We start from the raw sequence: 23,384 nt of genomic DNA, 5'->3' as shown, positions 1-23,384 counted from the left end.
TGCTGCTTGAGCATAAACAGTATCTGCAAAGTTACAGTGCTGAAAGTTCAATGCAAGCGGAGATATTGTCTTTTAAAGTTATGGCAGTTTAATGCCTACGAAAACGGGCGGTTTGGACTACAACGAGCTTCTTCCTGGGTTGGTGACATCATAAACCCTGCAAAACACGCCCCCGGGAACACGCAACAAAGTGGGCGAGGCCATGTGGTGCAGCATAATGGAAGAGGTGTGTACACCGGACGCGAGCGATGCAACGCGTCAAAAGATAATATAACCCATTATAGTCTGTGATATTTTCTACACTGGATGCGGCACTGAAGAAGCTTCCAGAATCTGTGCTGGATTTGCACAAAGGCTTTTACTGAAAGATGAAGCAGTTCCCACTTTAAAAGTAGAAGCTGCTGTTTATTGGCTTAAAACTGTAAGTACGTTTTATTGTTTGTACATGTCTTTTAAATGTGTATAGACAACACTTGCAAGAGGAGCAAATGCCAAACACAGAGAATTTGTTTTTTTTTTATTTTATGTCAACCACTTGCGGTTGGTTCCATCCTTTCTGTGATAAACGTGTGCTATTTGATGTTTGGGTGGCTGTTGAGAATGAAAACTGAAGGTCAAGGTCCTTTGACTGAGGATGAGCAAAATAAAACTTATCAGTCTCCATCTACATAAAAAATTAATTGGATTTTCTGCCTGGCTTTCCTCTGCATAAGGCAGATCTGTATTAAACCACAATCATATTTGAAATTAGTCAAAAGGCTAAAATCACTGAAATTTAATTGAAACGGATAATCAAAAGAAAATAAAACCATGAACTACATAAAAAAAAGAATTAATTCAATGTAAGTCACTTTGGATAAAAGCGTTTGCCAAATGCATTAATGTAAATGTAGCTGCTATAATCACTGTACCTTGAGTTGCCAGTTTTTTTTTGTTTTTTTTTTGTCTTCTTAACTTTTTAATGCAAGGTTTGATTAAAATTCAACTTTAGTGTTTAACGATGGGCCCTATTGGTCGATTTTGCATGAATTAAAATGGGGTCAGATTAAACTGTGTGAGCTTTTGGAGTGTTTAAAAAGATGAGACAGACAACAGAAATAAAGTGAATAAATAAAGTGTATTTACAATTTCCACATGGAACTTAAAACAACACAATAAAACTAGAAAAACTTAGGCCGTTTAAAAGCAGGGAGTCCATTTTCACCATACCATAAAACAGTCCTTAAGAGTCCTAGTAACGTGCTGAAAGTCCCAATGTGATAGTGTCCACCGGTGTATATACAAAGTCCACAGAAGAGTTAATCCAAGTGAAGTTGATGTGAAGCACTGGAAAGGTAAGTCCAAGAAATAACTCCTCAATACAGCTTGTGGGTGATCACGTTTGTAATGAGCGGGGTGATTGTTTGCCATGCTGCCTCCTTTATGCTGGTCTATTTCCTGGTTCCTGTCATGTGACCAGTCACATGACAGGCAGACCCATACACATTTAAAGACATACACACATTAAAATAAGAGGAATAAAATGGACTAAAACACATGTAAACCAATTAAAACTCTATTATACATAAAATCATTGTAATAAATAGAGCGGTAAAACATGTATTTTATGGGACAGTGTCACAAGTGTAATTAGCTTAGTTCATATCAGTCTAGTGTTGCACGATATACCGGTACTAGAAAGGTATCGCGATACCCTGCTTTTAAAAACGGTCCGGTTCTTCATTTTATTAGTACCGGTACAATGAGTGCCAGCTGTATCTCCTAAAGTGCGACAGCAGGGGGCAGTGTGCGTGCAGCGCGCTGCTTCTAAGGCAAATTGAGTGCGTGTTTATTCCTCTCAACTGCGCAACGGCTTTTATGGTGACGAAACGAGAGGTATGGTTGTAAATACAGGTGCTCTTGCAGACCGTCCACAAATTGTTGAGAAAGCAGATGCACGAAGCGAAATATGGCATTATTTTGCTTACATTGCCGACAGTCAAGGCAAGCCCATGGACACCACAAAGCCCGTATGCAAAAGATGTTACAAAACGCAAGCGAAGGGAGTCAAAACCATCTTGCCGTCAAACATCCCGATTTGTACAAAGAATTAATTTTACTCGTGCAAGGAGACCTGAGGTGTATTATTGAGTCTAAGTTTAATAAGTGATATCTGGTTGCAAAAATAAAATTAATTTAAAAATACATAAATATGTGAAGGGTATACCCAGCTAACCAAAATACGTGACTGTTACGTAACTGCAATGTAATTTGGTGACCAAACTTTCGTTGTGGCAACCGGAAAAGTGAAAGGTGCCTATACGTCGCCACAATGTAACTTTGTGACGTTGCCAGTTAGTAACTGCGACGTCGTGGCAACGTTGTGTATTATAGTTGTGTGTTGGTAATCAGTTGGTAATTTTTATATTTATTTTATTTTTCTATGGGCGGACATAAAGGCTATTCCAACAGCTGTGAACGATGAATGCAGACTCAAAATGAATTCAGTTCATTTATTTTGAAAAACACACAGAACATGAACAAAACTCCAAATAAAAATAATAAAATACACTCAAACTATAAATAAAAACATATAGCCTACAGCGAAACATAAAATAAAAGCATTCAAGACGTTTAGCGTAACATTTTGCTAACATATATTTCAGACGATCAAGGAAAGATACCATATAATCACAGAAGTAAAAATATTAACAAAAGTACTTAAAGTAGACTGTGGGTAATGTTATTTAACCAATCTGATGCAGTTGTTGAACTTTATTGCTATAAAACTGACGAGAAACACGGAGAAACATCGACGCTGTCCTCTCCAGCAGCTTGAATGTTTTCCCGGTTGCCATGGCAACTCTAACGGCCACCTGCACTAACGTAAACATAACAATAAAAAAAGGTTTTGCGTCTTTCCAAAGTTAACTTTATACATTTTTATAAAAGCCATTTATTCGGTGTTACCTCTGAAAAATAAATTCTTCTCTCAGAAAAATTAACTTTACACTCTTTTCAACATACTGTGTGCTGCGCGCACTTCATTTGTGGAGGCACGCGCTGTAGGCTTATGTCATGTCACTATATATAAAAAGCAATCATCCATACTCTGACTTGGTGAAAAAAAACATTTTTTTTTCTTAAGGGGAATTTCAGTCTTGTGTCTGACGTTTAATTACACATTTTAAATAGCAAATTCTGTTAATAATATATAAAGAACGTGTAAATGAAGGTAATGAAATTACCAGCACTTGACGTTGTAGTTACGTTGCCAGTAAGTCATGGAATGACCAATATATTACGAATAGAGTACGTATCTGGAACGTTCTTGGTAATCTCATAACGTTAGGAGATCGTACTGACGATGTGAGATGGTAATCTGAAGGTAATAATATTACGGGCATACAACGTTGTAGTTACGTTACTAGTAAGTCATGGAATTACCAATATATTATACATTAGGAGATCGTACTGACGATGTTGTGAGATGGTAATCTGAAGGTAATGAAATTACTGTCATGTGACGTCGTAGTTACGTTGTCAGTAAGTAAGTCATGAAATTACCAAAAAGTACGAATACATTACGTAACTGTTATGTCGTTTGTTAGCTCGGTATACAGTTATTTTAAACCAATTTATGCTTTAATAACATTGCTCTGAGTATTTACAGTAATCTAATTTTTACAGTAATCTTACTGTCAAAAACACCCACATGTATAAAAAAAAACAGCACAAAAGCATAACAGTAAATAATTTACAATTTTATTGAGCATGAAAATAATAAACATTAAAAATTTATATTAAATCTAACTCTAACTTAACAGCAATGAAGCTCAAATCCAGAATTATCAGCCTGCACACTGGTGAAGAAAGAAGTTCTGTCATATGTTATTTATTTACTTTTCCTGCTGTTTTAGGTTTTTGCCGTAGTATCGTTTAAGTATCGGTATCATGATATTTAAGTTAGGTATCGTATCGAAGTCAAAATTTTGGTATCGTGACAACACTATATCAGTCACACAGTAACTTAACACAGACGTTTTTCTGTGTGTGTGAAAAAACAAAGAGAAAGCAGGCGAGTCTGCCGGCCCAATTTGAGATTTTTTTCTTTCTTTTTTTCTTAGATGTTTTCTTACATTTGAACTGGGTGACTACTTCAAATGCAAGAAACCATTTCTAGACTGTAGTGTCAGATTCATGAACCTGCTTGTTTCAAACTATTTTAACACAACACCAAGAGCAGCTAAAGTTGTAGCTAACATTAAAATAACTCACAAATAGTTATCAAAATGTTAACTTTTTGGGATTCTTAGAAGTGATTGAAATTGAAGGTGCAAAACAGAAAGTGAGTCAGGGCTGATATTGTTAACGTCCTTAGAAACTGTCTATACTGATTCTGAAACTCTCTAACTGCATCCTTCCCTAACTATTGTTGAAATAAAAACAAAACATCTTCACATCAGTTCCTCTCCTTCCTTGTACTATTCAAGATGATGATTGAAACCATGTATTGATGTCTCCAAGAATGGTCCAGGACTGAGTGGATGAACTTTTAAAAATTGGCAACCCATCCACATTCACTTGAAGTTCCAGGCATACACCGCTAGCCAAGCTGCACTTATTTGCCTCCAAAGTGGTCTTGATTGACTTCAGGATTCCAAAGTAATGGTATGTCCCACCAGCCTTTTCCTGGACAACCACTGACTCTGACCGTGAAGTCATAAGAAGTGCTCTTGCATCAGCTGGCAATGATGGATGATGGTACTTTAGAATTTTCAATAAATTATTCAATGCACTGTTATGTTTTCTTCCAGTGCCCAGGTTGCAATCTATTTTTCAGATGAGCTTCCTCTTCTTCAACAGATCTACTGTTATCAGACTGTAAAGATTCTAACTCGGTGATTCACAGCCCATAAAGTCCTCCTCAGTTTTAACTGGATATTTATAATTGTCAGCTGGTAAATTTTCAGCCCTACAGCCAAAGCCAGACTGAATTGACTTCAAATGTTGGTTAACTCTTTCTCTACATTTTCGATGAGAAATGGCAATCAGTTCTCAGCATCAAATTATTAAATATACAACATCACATTTTACATGGCAAAAACAATAGTTTGCTCACATCGAGATGGTTAGCTACGCTATCCTACAACATAGGGTGAGGGTTAGCTTACATTACCCTCACTTAGGCATTTTTAGTGAACTATATTTGCGATCAGAAAATTGCATTAAAAAAAGACCATGCCTGCTTTGATTGTGTCTAATAACAAATCAAATGAACTACATAAAACATAAAATAAACTATAACTGATCAGTAAAATCACTAACGGATTTCACCTGAACCTACTAGGTTTAGCTTGCTCTGCCATTAGGGTTCCACCTACTAGGTTTAACACTCTGAGGTCTGAGATATCGCCGGCGATACCACCGTGGTTTTTTTCTAACCAGTGTGAAAGAGACTCAAAATACTCTGTCAATGCTACACATACAATTAAGAGCTATACACCATTTTAATCTGTGGAATATCTTCTTTTATTTGTGTACACTCAGAGTAAAAACAAAATGTTGTGCTTTTTGTAAAATAAAGAAAACTAACCTGAAGCGTGATCTGTCATCACCCTCTGAACGAAGTCCAATCTGATAGTTCTCAGAAAATGAACTGTAACTTATTGAATACTAATGACACAAAAATGAGACTTATGTCTAAAAAAACTTTGAAATGTCAGGTTTTAAGGTTTTGTAAGTCAAATCGAAAACAAATATTCTCTGTTTATATAATCTGTATGAAAAGAGAGCCATGTCAGAAGTCAGTGATTCAGCTCATTATCTACTAATGCGGCCACGCCCATGGAGCGAGCGCTATTCAGATGCAAATTCTGAGGCAATACATGCATACATCGTCTCAATCGTGTATTTATTGTCTTGAAAAGTGTTTTGAATATCCATATTTAGCGATCTCTGGCCTCTGTTAGTTCAGTTCCTGGAGAGTCACATGACCTGTTCTTCTTTAGATAAATTTGTGGACTAAAGGTGTACAGAGCGCCCTCCAGCTGCAAGTATGAATTGAAAACACAGTATCCAGCGTTCACAGTGATGACAATAAATATTGAATAAATATTACTCCTCTGTTTAGAAAATTGACAAACATATGAGAATCCATCAATATTTCTCCAAATGTGCATGCTTTTAACCCTCTGGAGTCTGAGGCTGATTTGGGGCTTGGGGAAGTTTTGGCATGTCCTGATATTTGTGCTTTTTTCAGTTGTTCATAAACATATAAATGACAAAAGTGTCATTACACTGTATTCAGCACAAACTAGGCTACAATAATATGTGAGGAACATGTATGTACATGTTTGTATTTTTGAAGGAATAATGTTTATGCGTGGTTATTGAAAAAACAAAAAACTTAAGTCACTGAAATAAGGCCAAAAAAAGTATATTAAATCTGTGTTCACAAGACTTTTGGGTATTGGAGGTTGTAGACTAAAGTTTTTGCTTCAGAATTATGTAAAAATTATGCTGCCTACTCCTTCATATAAAACAATATATTGATTTAGTTTTTGTAAGACACTTTTTGTCAAGAAACACAGTATGCATGGAGGCGTGAATGATCATGAATAATGGGCCATTTACACCTGAGAAGCCAAAGAATCACATAATAATGACCTGAAATGACTTGCATATTAATGAGGCCTTTCAGTCAGGTAGGCTGTGAAAAAAACCCTCTGTAATAATGTCTCAGCTCATCATAAACAGCAATACTGTGAAATATTATTATAATTTAAAATAATGGTATTCTATTATATTCTTTAAAATATAATGTATTTCTGTGACGCAAAGTGTCTGAACAATTATGTTACCTCTATGGCATTTCATATAGGCTTTTAGCTTAAAAGCATGCACATTTGGAGAAATATTGATGGATTCTTATATATTTATGTCAATTTTCTATACTGAGAAGTAATATTTATTGTCATCAATATGAGTGCTGGATACTGTGTTTTCAATTCATACTTGCAGCCGGAGGGCGCTCTCTGTGCACATTTAGTCTACAAATTATTCTAAAGAAGAAGAGGACATTTCAGGAATTGTGTTTTTAATTCATACTTGCAGCCGGAGGGCGCTCTCTGTACACCTTTGGGCCACAAATTCATATAAAGAAGAAAAGGAACTAGGAACTAACGGCATGTCTTCTACAGATCGCTAACCATGGCTTTAACATCCAAATAAACACTTTTCAAGACAATAAATACACGATTGAGACGATGTATGCATGTATTGCCTCTGAATTTGCGTCTGAATAGCCCTGGCTCCATGGGCGTGGCCGCATTAGCGGGTAATGAGCTGAATCACAGACTTCTGACATGGCTCTCTTTTCATACAGATTACATAAACACAGAATGTTTGTTTTCGATTTGACTTGCACGATTTAAAACCTGACATTTCAACGTTTCTTTAGACATAAGTGTCATTTTTTTTGTCATTAGTATTGATAAGTTACAGTTCATTTTCTGAGAACTATCAGATTGGACTTCGTTCAGAGGGAGAGGAGAGATCACGCATCATGTTAGTTTTCTTTATTTTACAAAAAGCACAACGTGTTTTTACTCTGAGTGTACACAAATAAAAGAAGACATTCTATAGTTTTAATTGATATATTACTTATGTCTCTATGACAAGAAATGACGGAGTATTTTAAGTCTGTTTTGCTGCAATGTGAAAAAAATCCTGCAAAACGCGCCGGCGCGTTTTCAGACCTCAGGGAGTTAAGCTAAAAGCCTATATGAAATGCCACAGAGGTAACATTATTGATCAGACACTTTGCATCACAGAAATACATTATATTTTAAAGAATATAATAGAATACCATTATTTTAAATTGTAATAATATTTCACAATATTGCTGTTTTTCTGTATGTTTGATATACACCATGATGAGCTTGAGATATGATCACAGAGGGTTTTTCCACAGCCTACCTGACTGAAAGAGCTCATTATTATGCAAGTCATTTCAGGTCATTATTATGTGATTCTTTTGTCTTCTCAGGTGTAACTGACCCATTATTCATGATGATTCATGCCTCCACGCATACTGTGTTTCTTGACAAAAAGTGTCTTACAAAATTTAAATATCTCTATTGTTTTACATGAAGGAGCAGGCAGCATAATTTTTACATCATTCTGAAGCAAAATTTTTTTGTCCTTATTTCAGTGACTTAAGTTTTTTGTTTTTTCAATAACCACGCATAAACTTTATTCCTTCAAAAATACAAACATGTACATACATGTTTCTCACATATTATTGTAGCCTAGTTTGTGCTGAATACAGTGTAATGACTTTTTCCATTAATATGTTTATGAACAACTGAAAAAAGCACAAATGTCAGGGCATGTCAAAACTTCTCCAGGGCCCTGAAAATCCTCAGACCCCAGAGGGTTAACTTGCTAAGCAACAGAGTTGCTAATCTGCAGTTTGCTTTCCACAACACTTCTGAGATATGCCAAACTTAAACATAACTAAGGCAATTCACATCTGATGTCTTCCCATATCTTAAAACTAGAAGAATTTTCCTTTTTAGTTTTAAAGGTGCCGTAGAACGTGTTTTCAAAAGATGTAATATAAGTCTAAGGTGTCCCCTGAATGTGTCTGTGAAGTTTCAGCTCAAAATACCCCATAGATTTTTTTTTTATTCATTTTTTTTTAACTATTTTGGGGCATCATTAAATATGCGCCCCTTTAAATTCTCGTGCTCCCCACCCCCGAGCTTGCGCTTGCCTTAAACAGCATAAACAAAGTTCACACAGCTAATATAACCCTCAAATGGATCTTTACAAAGTGTTCGTCATGCAGCATGTCTAATCGCACAAGTATGGTATTTATTTAGATGTTTACATTTGATTCTGAATGAGTTTGATGGTGCTCCGTGGCTAAAGCTAACATTACACACTGTTGGAGAGATTTATAAAGAATGAAGTTGTGTTTATGCATTATACAGACTGCAAGTGTTTAAAAATGAAAATAGCGACGGCTCTTCTCCGTGAATACAGTAAGAAACGATGGTAACTTTAACCACATTTACCAGTACATTGTCTAAATGTTTCGTTAGCATGTTGCTAGTTTACAAATATCACTAAAAATATCATGATATCATGGATCATGTCAGTTATTATTGCTCCATCTGCCATTTTTCGCTGTTGTTATTGCTTGCTTACCTAGTCTGATGATTCAGCTGTGCACATCCAGACGTCCTGTCCTTGTCTAATGCATTGAACATGGGATGGCATATACAAATATTGGGGGCGTACATATTAATGATCCCGACTGTTACGTAACAGTTGGTGTTATGTTGAGATTCGCCTGTTCTTCTGAGGTCTTTTAAACAAATTAGATTTTTATAAGAAGGAGGAAACAATGGAGTTTGAAACTCAATGTATGTCTTTTCCATGTACTGAACTTTTGTTATTCAACTATGCTAAGGTAAATTCAATTTTTAATTCTAGGTCACCTTTAAACATAACTTCTGGGGCGACAACAGACGCGAATTCGCGTCATGAGAGGGGCTCTCCCTTTCCTTTAAATATGTGTCCCAGACTCTTCCACATACTTCCTCTGAATAAATACACAACTCGTCAGTGGGAAAGTAGTTGTAAAATACAGCGAATAAGCTCAATTTGCCAGCTTTAGCTATCTTGTAGTCTCAATTTATATAGATTATAGCTCGAGTAAAAAACGTTTTTACAATTTACCAGATTGTCCTACCTCCTCACTCACTTTCTTCCAAGCAAGATCATTTTATTCCTGTTTCTATAAAAGTGTGAAGATGTATCTTACAACGACAATGATTTTGTCCTCCATTGTTGTTTTGGATTTCTGCCTCCATCACTACTAGTGCAAGGTCCTGATTGGTTAATGCGGTGTGAATTTTCGCCAAAGTTCAGATTTTTCAAATTCCCGAAACGCTCAACGCTGCAGGATGTCTATTCGTGTCTTTGCATTGACTCGCATTAATCGCGCTTAACCCTTAATTTGCGTCTGGTGTGAACTCACCATAAGGCAACCCTAGTGTAAAAAAAAAAATATGCTAAGTATACTTGCAGCAAGACTAATTATTAGTATATTTCAAGTGTGTTAATGATTAGTTAACTTAAAGTGTGCTATTTTGAAACAACTAATTTTGTACTATGTATATTTTAGTTGAAATTAAGTTGTATTTTTTAAGTATATTTAGTGTACTTTTGTGTGCTAAATTGGAACAACTATACTTAGTACACTTTAAGTATATGCCTATGTAGGGACTAATTACATGCTTGATTAGTGATTATTAAAGTGTACTTAATTTGTGTTATAAGTATACTTTATTTGTGTTATAAATATATTTTGTGTTATAACACAAATAAAGTATACTTATAACACAGTATATTTATAAGTATACTTTATTTGTGTTATAAGTATACTTTGTGTTATAAGTACACTTTATTTGTGATTTCAGTACATTACAAAATAATTACGAGTGTCTTCTGAACACACAAGCAATATACAATGAATATTATTTTACAGGTAATGGTATTGCATGTATGCTCAGTACCTTTGGCTTATTCCAAATACTAAAAATTACACACTTTGTAGTCAATAACAATACACTTTGTTATTACTTATACTTTGTATAATATAGTCAACATTTGAAGCGGATCAAAACCTTTAATCAAAGTTGTCCTAAAACCTTCTTCTTAACTCTTTTGATCCACTTCAAATGTTGACTACTGTACTTTGAATTACATAATCTCACACAATACAGTATTATAATTGTGCTACTATTTAAATACAGTTTAACAAATTACTTAGGTGACATTTTCCCAAAGTTGAATGCATTTGTTTTCAAGGCCATTAAAATAAATAAAATGTAACATAATCACTAATGAAGAGACATATTTCATTAACAAATTCAATAGTTTTTATTTAAACTTAACATAGATTCAGCAAAACTTACCATGGTTTTCATTAAAGAAAAAGAAATGGACCAATGGTGACCTCTAAACACAAATACAAATGACACATTATATTCAATTTTCTGAAGAGCTTCTCATTATTGTGTCTGATGGCCGCTTACACAGAGGAGTGACCGCAGAAACTCGTGAAGAACAGCATCTATTAACAGAATATACCAAAGATATAAGGTCAGACAGCAAAGCCATATCACAGTTTCGATTTTAGCTTGTTGGCAAACGTAGTATGTTTTAAATTTTCAGTTCATTATGAAACAGTGGCAGCAGCAGAGGGTAATTAATGGGAAACACTGAATGAATGTATAGCTGATAAATGTGCTAAAGTTGTCATATCGGTTGTTATATAACAAAAACCCTTCCACCGGACTGAAAGAGAGTCTCGAGGCCTGCCGCTGCACTGAGTGAGTGACACAGACAGCAAAGAAATGTATTCTATAGGCTAGATTATTTTTAAGGTCTATTTTTACAGGCTGTATGCAATATATGCAAAGCCAAAGCGCAATGAAATAAAGCAACTTATGATTTCGGGGGTTTACATAGGCTATTGTCCAGTTTCATATTTGCTCAGTGATAGTCATTAATTTCGGGGCTAAGGCTTTGGAAATTGTAGGCTACACTGCATATATTAAATGTGCTTTTAATGCATTAGTCATACTGAAATAAATGAGCACAAGTAATATAATGAATTCCAAGGATGAATAAGTAAACTTAAAAAATATACTCAAATTTAACTTTAATACACAACAACTTCAGGATATTAAATAATGTATTTTTTAAATATACTTTCAGTGCATTGTTACAATGATCATTTTCAGCACACAGTTAAAAGATACCTCAAATATATTTTTATAAAGTGCAAATAAATACACTTTTAAAAACTAAACTTAACTTACACTTCAAGTATATTTTTCTAAAATATATTTTTTAGAAAATATACTAAAGTACAATTATGTTAAAGTGTGTTAAAAGTTGTATTGTGAAAATATGATACTAATATACTTTTTTATATATTTAAAGATAGTACATTTTTTGTTAGTATATTTGCAATGTACTATAGAAAAAGGGAATATATTTAAAATATAATAAAGTATACTTTTTTTCACTAGGGTGTTTAGTGTGGAGACGTTCATTCTATTTCTGCTGTCGGTGAGAATTTGATTCATGGCACTGAATCGTCTTTCACACTCTGCCGTTGAGATTGGAAGCGTGGAGACAGTAGTGAGCATTTTGCACAGATTCTCTCCTGTGACACCATGACACTTTAATTTGTGGAACTCCTTGAGGAGTATGGGACTGATTATGGCCTCAACAGCAAGAGTTTTGTGTATGGTAAGAAATTTGTCATCCCCATATAGGATGCGCTCATCTTCGTCGGTTGGCCAATTTGACGGATTTAAAGCAGCTGCGGCAGAAATAATTACCTTGTCATCCAGCCTGCACTCAATGTTGTCTGCCAGGGTAACGAAAAATCGTTCACGAAATGCCTCTGCCTTCCGATGGTCTCCGTCTCTTGGTTTAGACACATTCACGCCCTTGAACGTGTGGAAACTTCCAAGATCTTCATTCATGCATCTTGTGTTCACACCATCGGCTTTCCTCATAGACCACAGTATTCTCAGTGCAACGCCCACCTCAGAATTGGCACTGACAGCTGTGGCATCTCTCCTCTGAAGAAACAGGGATAATGCTTGCAGGGTCTCCAGCGCATCTTTTAAAGGTGCCATAGAATTGAAAATTGAATTTACCTCGGCATAGTTAAATAATTAGTGTTCAGTACATGGAAATGACATACAGTGATTCTCAAACACCATTGTTTCCTCCTTCTTATGTAAATCTCATTTGTTTAAAAGACTTCCGAAGAACAGGTGAATCTCAACATAACACTGACTGTGACGCAACAGTCGGGATCATTAATATGTACGCCCCCAACATTTGCATATGCCAGCCCATTAGACAAGCCAGTATTAACGTCTGGATCTGTGCACAGCTGAATCATCAGACTTTATGTAGGTAAGCAAGCAAGGACAGATGGAGCAATAATAATAATAACTAACATGATCCATGATAACATGATATTTATAGTGATATTTGTAAATTGTCTTTCTAAATGTTTCGTTAGCATATTGCTAATGTACTTGTAATGCGGCAGGATACGAGGTGAGATCCATATGCAAGCTTTAGAGAATCGTACACGGGGAACAGACAGGAACGGTAACGGGCAGACAGACACAAGGATAAACGCTCAGAATTGCAACAGAGGTTACAAGACCTCGCAATGTGTGTGAGGATGTGACTAGCTTATATAGTCCAGGTAATGCGTGGCAGCTTGGTGTGGTGATTAGTGTTAGCTGATTGTTGGAGTGAGTGCAGGTGATTGGCAGGGAGGATTATGGGAAGTGTAGTCCTGGAATGACTGGAACTGTGACATAACGTCCCCCTCCCAGAAGGCGCGTCCTCACGCTGTGGGTGGCACAATCGGGGAGGGGGGTGGGTGCCCTGGAGACATACTGACAGGTGAGGGTGAATGTACGGACGGGTAAGGAGGTCTCCAGGGCAGGTCCAGGGAGTCTAGGCCCCATGGCGGGTCAGGTGCCTCGGGCAGCCACGGCAGGTTGGGTGCCTCAGGCCGCCACGGCAGTTCGGGAGCCTTGGAACGCCAAGGCGAGTCAGGAGAGTCAGGCAGCCATGGTAGTTCGGGAGCCTTGGGATGTCAAGGCGGGTCAGGAGCATCAGGCAACCATGGCAGTTCGGGAGCCTTGGGACACCAAGGCGGGTCAGGAGAGTCGGGCAGCCATGGTAGTTCGGGAGCCTTGGGATGCCAAGGCGGGTCAGAGTTCGTGGGCAGCCATAGTGGGTAAGAAGCTGGCTTGTAGTGGGCTGGAGCTGGCCTGTCGAAGGCCAGAGCGGGCTCGTGGGCAGCTGGAGCGGGCTCATGAAAGGCTGGAGTGGGCTCGTGGAAGGCTGGAGTGAAGACTGGAATGAAGTCCGGAGCTGGCTCGGGCTCTGGTGTGGAGTCTGGAGCTGACTCGGGCTCTGGTGTTACCATCTTGTCCGTAGACACCAGTGAGTCTGAGTGCGTAGCAACCGGCGGGCTTGAGTGCGTAGTGGCCGGCGGGCTTGAGTGTGAAGCGGCTGGCGGAGATTTTGGAATTCCAGCTGCTTGTGCTGAAGTCAGCGGTGGATCGTCCACACTGGACAACAATCCTCTCCGCTCACGGACTGAGCCAGAGACGTGACGTGACTTTGGGCGATCAGCGGAGATGTGACATGGCTCTGGAAGATCTGCTGCGACGTGACGTGGCTCTGGGAGGTCTGCTGAGACGTGGCGAGGCTCTGGGAGGTCTGTGACTTGACTTGGCTCCCAAAGATCAACTGTGACTTGACTGGGCTCAGGAAGATCAACTGTGGCTTGACTTGGCTCACGAAGATCAACGGTGGCTTGACTTGGCTCATGAAGATCAACTATGATTTGACTTGGCTCAGAAAGATCAAATGTGGCTTGACTTTGCTCAGGAAGATCAACTGTGACTTGACTTTGCTCATGAAGATCAACTGTGACTTGACTGGGCTCAGGAAGATCAACTATGACTTGATTTGTCTCAGGAAGTTTAACTGTGACATGACTTGGTGTTGTTGTGGCCGCCATTTTCTGAGTGCTTTCTAGTGGGACAGCCATTACATGAGTAGCCAAGGTGTCGTATTCCTCCGCGACACTCACAGTAAATAGAGAGCCACAGTCAATAATGCAAATTCCAAAAAGCAACTAAGTGATGAACATGGTCCCTCTCATCTAAGTTTGTTCTGAAGAGGTTGGTTAATGGCATCACAAAAAAAGTCTATCAGCACACAGTGGATCCTTGTGTTGGCGAGGTCTTCTGTAACGTGGCGGGACACAAGGTGAGATCCATATGCAAGCTTTATTAAACTGAGTTCGTAGTCAAACAGGCAATGGTGGAACAACAGCAAACAGGTATGGCAGAGAGTAGGCAGAATCGCAGTCGAGGAACAGGCAATGGGTCAGGGCTGGCAGAAAACACTCGTAAATCCAAAACAGAGCAAATAGTCTAAAGGGCAGATCTTGATTTGTCTTCGCTCAACCCTTCAAAGAGTCTGACCAACGCTGGATAGCTTTCCCAAAGAGCTGTCACAGATGTACAGGATGAGGACAGCCAGCGCACGTCAAAAACTTTTCCTATTCTGCGAGCGTGCATCCCTAAGTCAGAAGCTGCAGACTCAAGCTCTCTCATATTTTCTTTGAGAGATAAATGAGTACAGCGAGTCACAGCGAGTCAGTGAACATCTGAAAATGACTCGTCTCTGTAATATGTTTGACAGCATCATGGACCGCAAGTTCTAACTTGTGATTCATACAGTGAATGACGGTGAGGTTAGGGTTAATCTTCTCTCGCAGAAGTATGGCAGCTCCTCTGCATTGGCCAATCATAGCAGCAGCCCCATCAGATGCAAAGCCAACAAGCCGCGCACACAGCATATCTTCATATATGCCCTGCCTATCAAGACTTTGTAGCAGGACGTCACAGATGGCTGCTCCAGTGCATGACTCCAGTTCAACAAGTTGAAAGAAAAAGTTGCAGATCTCACCTTCATATGGAACTCTAATGTAGATGATCAGGCATGTTTTATTTGATACAGTTGCACTCTCATCGATGAGAATACTGAATTTATCAGATGAGAGATCCACCCTGACAGACAACAAAAAACTCCCTGAAACATCCTAACTCTTCAATACAGATAGCGGAATTCCCTGTCTTTACTGTTATTTCTATTTCTTATGTGTTCCATTTTTATTTATGTATTTGGTTCTTCTTTATGTAAAGCACTTTGAATTACCATTATGTATGAAATGTGCTATAAATAAAATTGCCTTGCCTAAATATCTTTGCCATACTTAAATTTAAACAGCAGTGTCTCTATCATTGTTACATACAGTATTAGTTTTTAACAGTTAGTGCAAATATTTTCCCTTACTTTATTTTAGCTTAAATAGCATCAAAATCTTGCACCGAACAACACTACTGAACAAATGCAATCCCTGAATACATTTGTACACTATTATATTTCTTTCCAGACACCTGGCAGCGCTTCTGCTCACAGCTGAGCCACATTTGTACAAGATGCCATTTGATGCACATCGGACGCGTTTTGGTGGTTTAAATCGACACTCGCGACTTGCGCGAGTGCTTTTACTGTAATTTAGGCAAAAGCACTCATAATAGAAGCGACGCGGTCGTGACGCGCATGTTGTGCGGCGCGCTCGTTTTTTCCAGGCACGCATATGCCATGGCTGTACACTGAATTGACCCGTCTCTGGTGATAGCAAGCCACTCTCGACCCTCTCTCCATTTTGCAAACCTCCCCGGATCAATGCAGCCCCCAACTGTAGCCTCAGAAGACAATTTAGGGACTTTAAGCAACAGCTTTGCTTTGGGTATTTACTGATATAGATAGACAATTACAATGCCACATACCATAAAACATAATATTAACTTTCTTTATCTGTCACGTAGTAACGACTACGGCAAATCAGCTATTCTCGCGTAGTAGACGGTTACAGTAGAATGTCGCGAAGTAGCAGTTAAAGTTGCGCATGCGCAATAGAACGCCAGAATGCCGTTGCCGTTCCACCAGAGGCTGTTGCTTAAAGTCCCTAATTAGCCTGGATTGTTCATCACATTAGCATCATCATGGGAGTTCCCCTCAGCCTGGGAGTTCCCTTCATTGATTAAAACAGTAGCTCTTGTAGTCTCATTCTCAGAATTTCTAGGATTTTTTAGTGATGGTCCTGTAAAATGCGCTGATATGCTGCTCTGAATCCTTTTCATTTTTCTATTTGTTTTGCTATCGTTTTTTTTCACGCTGATATTGACAGTTGGTACTTGGTGACATTTCGAAAAGACGTGCATGAAAAGCCACTGGAACAGGATCCTAGACGCGGTGTCTCCTATGGTTTCCTCGCTTTCTTTCCGAAACGTGACAAAAGCCAGTCTCCTTTCTCTGCAGAACGCGATATATCCACTAAGCCAATCACAGTGCACCATTCCACGCACTGTAAACAGTAATGGCGGCGCTCTGAATACACCCGGCATCCTAGTTTTCCTTATCTGCTTTGTACTTTGTGATCAACAAAAACAGAAAAATGAATAATTTTGGTGCCTGTTTCTAAACTGATGACTGAGACTACAAATATTCTACCTATGATTGAGATTTTAATCTAACAGTGCCAAATGAGAGGTAGGTTATAACGCCGGTTTCTGTTTCAGTTTAGCTTTAAATGAGTTTGCTTTGGCTTGACGTTTATATATTATATTTTTCATTCTTGTTCTGTTCTGAATACCATTAAGTTTAAAGGATTTGTTGTAGAGTAAGGGAAAATAAAATAGGCTATAGTGGTGCACCCATGGGATTAATATAACACCAAAAATCTACAGGGAAAAATTGAAAAGTACTGCTAATTGTGTAGGCTTCATTATGTTAAAGGTGCAGTATGTAATAATTTTGTCCGCTAGAGGCTGCTAGAGGCCAATTCAAAACAAAGGTGTAACTTGATGATGCCAGGTTTGAGAGCGGAATCTTGGGACATGTGGTCTTCACCTCAACGGACGGTGCAAAAGAGTCGGGATAGGACTCTGGAAGAAATCATGTTCATGGATGAGATTATTAATGTTACTGTACTATGAAGCAGAGCAGGGCCGAGTGTTGTGGGAGCTGAACGAGGAGCTGGAGCGATTGCGCAACACACGCCTCATGAGCAGCGGGACTTTTATTATGACACAGTCGCCGGTGCCGCTTCCACTTTTCCTCATGAGTATGAGCAAAGAATATACTCTTTGGTATGAGGTAACGCAGCTCTGTTTATTATTAGATACATTTGAGAGTGTTGAAAATTATGTTATAATGTTACTCTGTGTTCGTTTGGCGGCTGCTGTGAGACACTTGTTTGAGACACACTGCAGTAAGATAGATCAATATTAGAATATCATATTAAATGCTGGATGGCTTGTGTTGATAAATGGCATGCAATTAATTTTAAAATGTATTGTATGATGGAGAAAATTATGTATTACTGTTAATAAAATATAAACCTGCATCTAATTATGCTATGTTAGCTATTTGACAAAATTTTTCTCTGAGGCATGGTAAAGCATGATACTTGAAAAAAATAAAGAAAATTAGATTTAAACTATGAGACTAAACGTGTTGAGCTATATAACAATTAGTTTTGTGTATAAATATATCAAAACAGTTGTTCTCTTGTCTATTAAAACGTGTAATATATTAAAGCATCTTTGGTGTTTCCATGGTTTACCGAGGGTAACGCGGGTATGACGCCATTGAAAGGCGGCTCCTCACACGTCCTAGAGCCTTGGTTCAAATTGCAATTTTCTCACGATTTACAAATAGTTGGAAACATTTGGGATATTGTAAGTACTCAAGTGAACAAAATATATAACACTGGCCTAGTGCTTTTTAGATATGTTACTGCATACCTCAGGTCTTTTGTGACCCGGGACATCATTCACTACCCTCCTCCTCGTTCATTTTTTTAAAGTTAGACATCAACCTTCTTGGTATTCCTCAATCAATTCATTATAAAGAATATAACAAGAAAAAAATAATAAAATTATAAAAGAATGCCTATTTTTGTATTCATTTTTTGTAAAAATTGTATAGGGTCGCAAACGACCCGAGGCGTGTATGAGTGTACATATATTTTTCTGCACAACAATAATTGAATCTTAGATGACGGAATAAGTGCGATTCACCTTTATTCCACAAGGTGGCAATGTCTGATACACAATGCTGAAGTGACGACTCATTCAGACAGAAAACGAAATAATAATAACAACATGAAATGGCTCAGTGATTTACTGCAGAGTAAGTACTGAACGCAATGAAATAGAACTGTAACTGTTACTGGATGGATCTGGTGAAGCTGTTAGTGATAGAAATATTGATTTTGAAGATGTTGAAAATGAAATAGTTTTGAGAATACGTTTGAGATCGCGAATGGGCTTATATTCGTGACCTGAAACATAAAACTAGCCTATTATTTGCTGAATGTACTGGGAAATGAGCTCTGACGAGGACAGTGGTTATGGCATAAAACATCTGCTCAGAATGAGCCCTTTCAAGCTCCAAAAGGTAACAAAATATGCTTTATTTTATTCTTCTGTAATTGTTACTCTAATATCAGAGGAGTTTTATATTATCGCGACAGGTAGAGATCCTTCCATGTTAGATATAGTTCCGGGTCGATAAAGACCCGAATATGTAAGAATGATTGGCGAAACAGTCATGCATTTAAGGGTTAAATTAATATTACCATCTGAAGAGAAGAGAGATTTGTATTTTTCTCAGTCTCTCTGAATATCTGGTTTCCAGGTAAGGCATCATAAAAATCACCAATATTCAAGTTTAAGCCGGTCAAGAATCAACCCACCCCATACGGTAAAAAAATATATTTTCAAATATATTTTTAAATATATTTCAAAATATACAAAAAATGGCCAAAAAATATATTTCGCTAAAATATATTTTCAAATATAAATATATTTTCTAAAAATATATTTTTTGGCCATTTTTTGTATATTTTTAAAAAATATATTTTCAAATATAAATATATTTTCTAAAAATATATTTTTTGGCCATTTTTTGTATATTTTTAAAAAATATATTTTCAAATATATTTACATAAATATATTTTCTATAAATGTATTTTTTGGCCATTTTTTGTATATTTTTTTAAAAATATATTTTCAAAATATATTTTACAAAAGCATTTAAAAATATATTTTGCCCTACATATATTTCAACCCAAGAAAATACATTCACATGTCACATTTGAAAAACTTTTATTTGTTGTCTATAACACATGAACATTTGAATAATAATCAGCAAGGAACATACTTTACAATGTTCAAAAAATTACAATATTCAAACAAATATAACTTTTTTGCTTTCAAGAAGTCTCAGTTTCCCCAGTTCAAATCCTCAAAGCCTCTTTGGACACATTTGGAAATCTCTTCTTGACTGTGAGACAAAAATGAGTTATTTTTTTAACTTAATGTTTCTAGTAAATTTTCCTTTCACCAAGTATTGACTTACCGTATATATGGCTGCCATGGTTTCCTCGTCAAGGGCACTTCTTCTGTCTCTACCACTGTACTCCTACAAAAGACAAAACACAATAACTGAACATCTGTACAGGTACAGAGGGCATGCACTTTGTCTTCTAACTAGTTTAGGTTTTCCTGATATTTTTGTTTACACTGGAAATAAAACAATTACAGGTATACTGGATTTTAAAGATATTTAATGGGCACATTTTTGGACAGTAAAGAAACTGATTATTGAGGAGAGGCCTTTCTTTACACTTCTGCATTGCATTTTCATTACAAATGAAGGGATAGTGAAATATCACAAAGTCACTCATTTAAGCTAACTTAACTCAAAGGGATAATCCACCCAAAAACAGAAATTATATCATCATTTACTTACCCTCAAGCTGTTCCAGTTGATTATGACATTACCTTTTTCTGTGGAATACAAACAGAGATATTTAGAAAAATAATCCATCTCTGTGTGTTCATGCAAGAAGGTCAAAAACCAAAGTAAACATGATGGTAATCCACATGACCTCAATTGACAAATCAACTTCTTCTGAAGTGAAACAATAGGTGTGTTTGAGGAAAATACTATTATGTTAAATTTGTTACACTACAGATTTTCCAACTGTCCAATATGGGCTCAAAGTCAGCATGTTGTAACTTGTGATGTGTGTTTTAAAGCTTGAGGAGTCATTTGGAAGCACAGACCTAAAAATATTAGTATTTTTCGAACACACACCTAGTGTTTCACTTCAACTAGGGTCAAGTTGACTACTGATGTTTTTTACTCTGTGTGGTTTTTGAAGTGTCAACCTTACCCATGCACTCACAGAGATGGATTATTTTCCAAAAATCATAATTTGAAAGAAAGTCATATTCTGAGAGTATTTTAATTTTTGGGTGGAGTATCCCTTTTTTTAGTATTATCAGAAACAAAAACTTTATTTTTCTTAGCCAAAAAATAAATAATAATAAAAAAATCTGTAGTTTGGCCTTTATATTTAAATTCAACTTTTGAATTTTGAATTCTGTTAATTTCATGTTTATTACTGTGAAGTTGTTTTGTATAAAGTGCCACAGAAATGAAGATGACTTGACTATGAACATTATCCTGTACCTATGACTTGTGGTCAGAGGCTCTCCAGCACAATTGTTGGGCTGGTGGGGCGGACAGCAAGTGGACAAGTGTCTTGACAGATGGGTTTGGACCCGCACCTATTCCAGACAGAAACAGATATTAACACAAGTGCAGAGAACATATCAATTCATAAATTACACAAATAAAATAATATAATTTGCTTAACAGTGCTTAATTAAAAACAATTATTCTACTTCTTAAAGTGTCTCATCATTCTCACCTTGTTGCTGTTGCACAGACCATCTCTGCTTCTGCTACTGAAAATAAAAAGTAGATTTTTTACAGTAATGAATGACACATGTAAACCTGTAGGTTGTGACAAATAAGCATCTTCTGTTACAAGCGACTTATTGAATCACTGGCTCAACTGGATCATCGAAAACAGCTTGTCATTCAGCAGAAAGTGAATATATTATAGTAACCTAGGCTATATTAATAATGATAATAATAATAGTAGAAAAATTGAGCGCATGAAATGCCATTAATGGCAAACCAGCATATGCCTGAACTCTAATAACGAGCGAATTACGTGTGCCTAATTAACAAGTTTAGTAAAACATTTAAATTTAGCAAAAAAAAAAAAAAAAAACTTACGTTACAGGCTCCACTATCAGTGACAGGATCACGTGAGCATCATCGATCGACAACAGCAGGCAGCACGGTCTCCTAACACTCTACAGCTGAAATTTTAAAAAAAATATTAAACTTTTTTTTTGTGTGTAACGTTAGTTTTCACTAGTGTCCAAATTAAAAACAAATGACGTTAAAACGGAAATCTGAACATATCAAGTGCGTCTCCTCATGTGAGCAAATGAAACAAACGGCATTAAATTGACAAATAAAGTTAAAAAAAACCTTGACAATACAAAACTTTATACATTCAAAGCAGCAATTAACATTACATATGTGAAAAATGACGACTAAAAATAAAGTTATAGCTCATTACCTTTTTCTCCGTGAACTCCCGGTTGACTGACGACCGTTACAGATCAAAATGACGCGCATGCGCTGTACTCCAAAAGTCCGTGAGCGCTGCTAGTGGTTTCCCATTCAAATTACGTCACAGTTAACATCGTACATCTAGCGATTTTATTCATTTATTATTTGTTAAACGCTATATTACACTGACAATAAATTACAAATAAATAAATGAATTAATTAATAAGTAATAGACTAAAACACACATTTGTGAGGTGCCATGATAACTCTGTATTTTTTGGGAAGATCATATGTGAACAAAGTGGTCAATGTGGAAAATATGGGGAAATTCATGTTTTTTCTGTAAGTGTTTAAAATTCTTCTAACATAATGGATAGTTTTGATTGCAAGGCTTTCTTCCACCCACATTTGCATTGTCGACTGTAAGATTGGAAATGTATTTTCTTGCACCCTGAAATATATTTTTATATATAAATATATTTTCCTGCCCCTGAAATACATGTTTAAATATATTTTAAGTATATGAAGGTTGAAACAAAATATATTTTCAGTTTCAAAAATATATTTCATTGAACTTCACTGTTTGTAACATATATTTACCATATATTTAAAATATATTTTGGCCAGATAAAATATATTTTTTTACCGTATGGGACTGAAATTTGTACATTTGGTAGACACTTTTTTCCAAAGCAACTGTGTGTAGCTGGTTCAAATATTACAATATATATAAAGAATAATGTTAATGAACTTCATCAAAACTTATGTTATTTTTTATATTCTCATGTTTGTGTTCAGAGTTATAATGAGGCATAACATGCATAATTAATTCTAGTAGGAACCGTTAATGCAGAATATTTTATGGGGCACATAATGGTGACGCACACAATACCTTGTGCGATGTGTGAACAGCGCCATCTTTAGAAGCACATTTGCTATTGACAAGGTCGGTTGTGCTTTCTCTGGCTCTTCAAACAAGAGTGCTGGTGAGGAGATTTCTCTAAGTGTAAACAATATCATAGATTAATTTCATGAGATAAATAATGTTTAAGTGTAATGTAAGACGGTGATGTCATGAAATGTAACGCAGTGAATTGTATTTTGAACATTTACCGAGATTGGTTTTGCTAACTAGCTTTTTTCCATCACTGAAGGGGAGAGACGTGTATCCCAAAAAACATTAATTGTGCTCT

General features: G+C 36.7%; 1 protein-coding gene and 1 long non-coding RNA gene across 2 annotated transcripts; both read right to left on the bottom strand.

The window, feature by feature from the left end:
* Window positions 1–13,696: 13,696 nt before the first annotated feature.
* Window positions 13,697–14,632, bottom strand: LOC137025239 (uncharacterized). The gene has a single exon (XM_067393259.1). The coding sequence runs from the start codon at window positions 14,630–14,632 to the stop codon at window positions 13,697–13,699; it is 936 nt and encodes a 311-aa protein (XP_067249360.1).
* Window positions 14,633–19,810: 5,178 nt separating this feature from the next.
* On the bottom strand, window positions 19,811–21,930 carry LOC137024921 (uncharacterized). Its single transcript, XR_010895800.1, has 6 exons — window positions 21,847–21,930; window positions 21,473–21,509; window positions 21,232–21,329; window positions 20,506–20,543; window positions 20,113–20,175; window positions 19,811–20,037 (listed from the first exon to the last, which is right to left on the bottom strand). It is a non-coding gene; the product is annotated as an uncharacterized lncRNA (long non-coding RNA).
* Between the last annotated feature and the right edge of the window lie 1,454 nt (window positions 21,931–23,384).

The sequence above is a fragment of the Chanodichthys erythropterus genome, chromosome 8 (genome assembly GCF_024489055.1).
Source record: "Chanodichthys erythropterus isolate Z2021 chromosome 8, ASM2448905v1, whole genome shotgun sequence".
NCBI classification, from domain to species: domain Eukaryota; kingdom Metazoa; phylum Chordata; class Actinopteri; order Cypriniformes; family Xenocyprididae; genus Chanodichthys; species Chanodichthys erythropterus.
This window is presented reverse-complemented; position numbering and strand designations above follow the sequence as displayed.

Coding starts and splice junctions, on each gene's coding strand:
- LOC137025239 (XM_067393259.1), bottom strand. CDS start 14,632: ATGGCGGCCACAACAACACCAAGTCATGTCACAGTTAAACTTCCTGAG.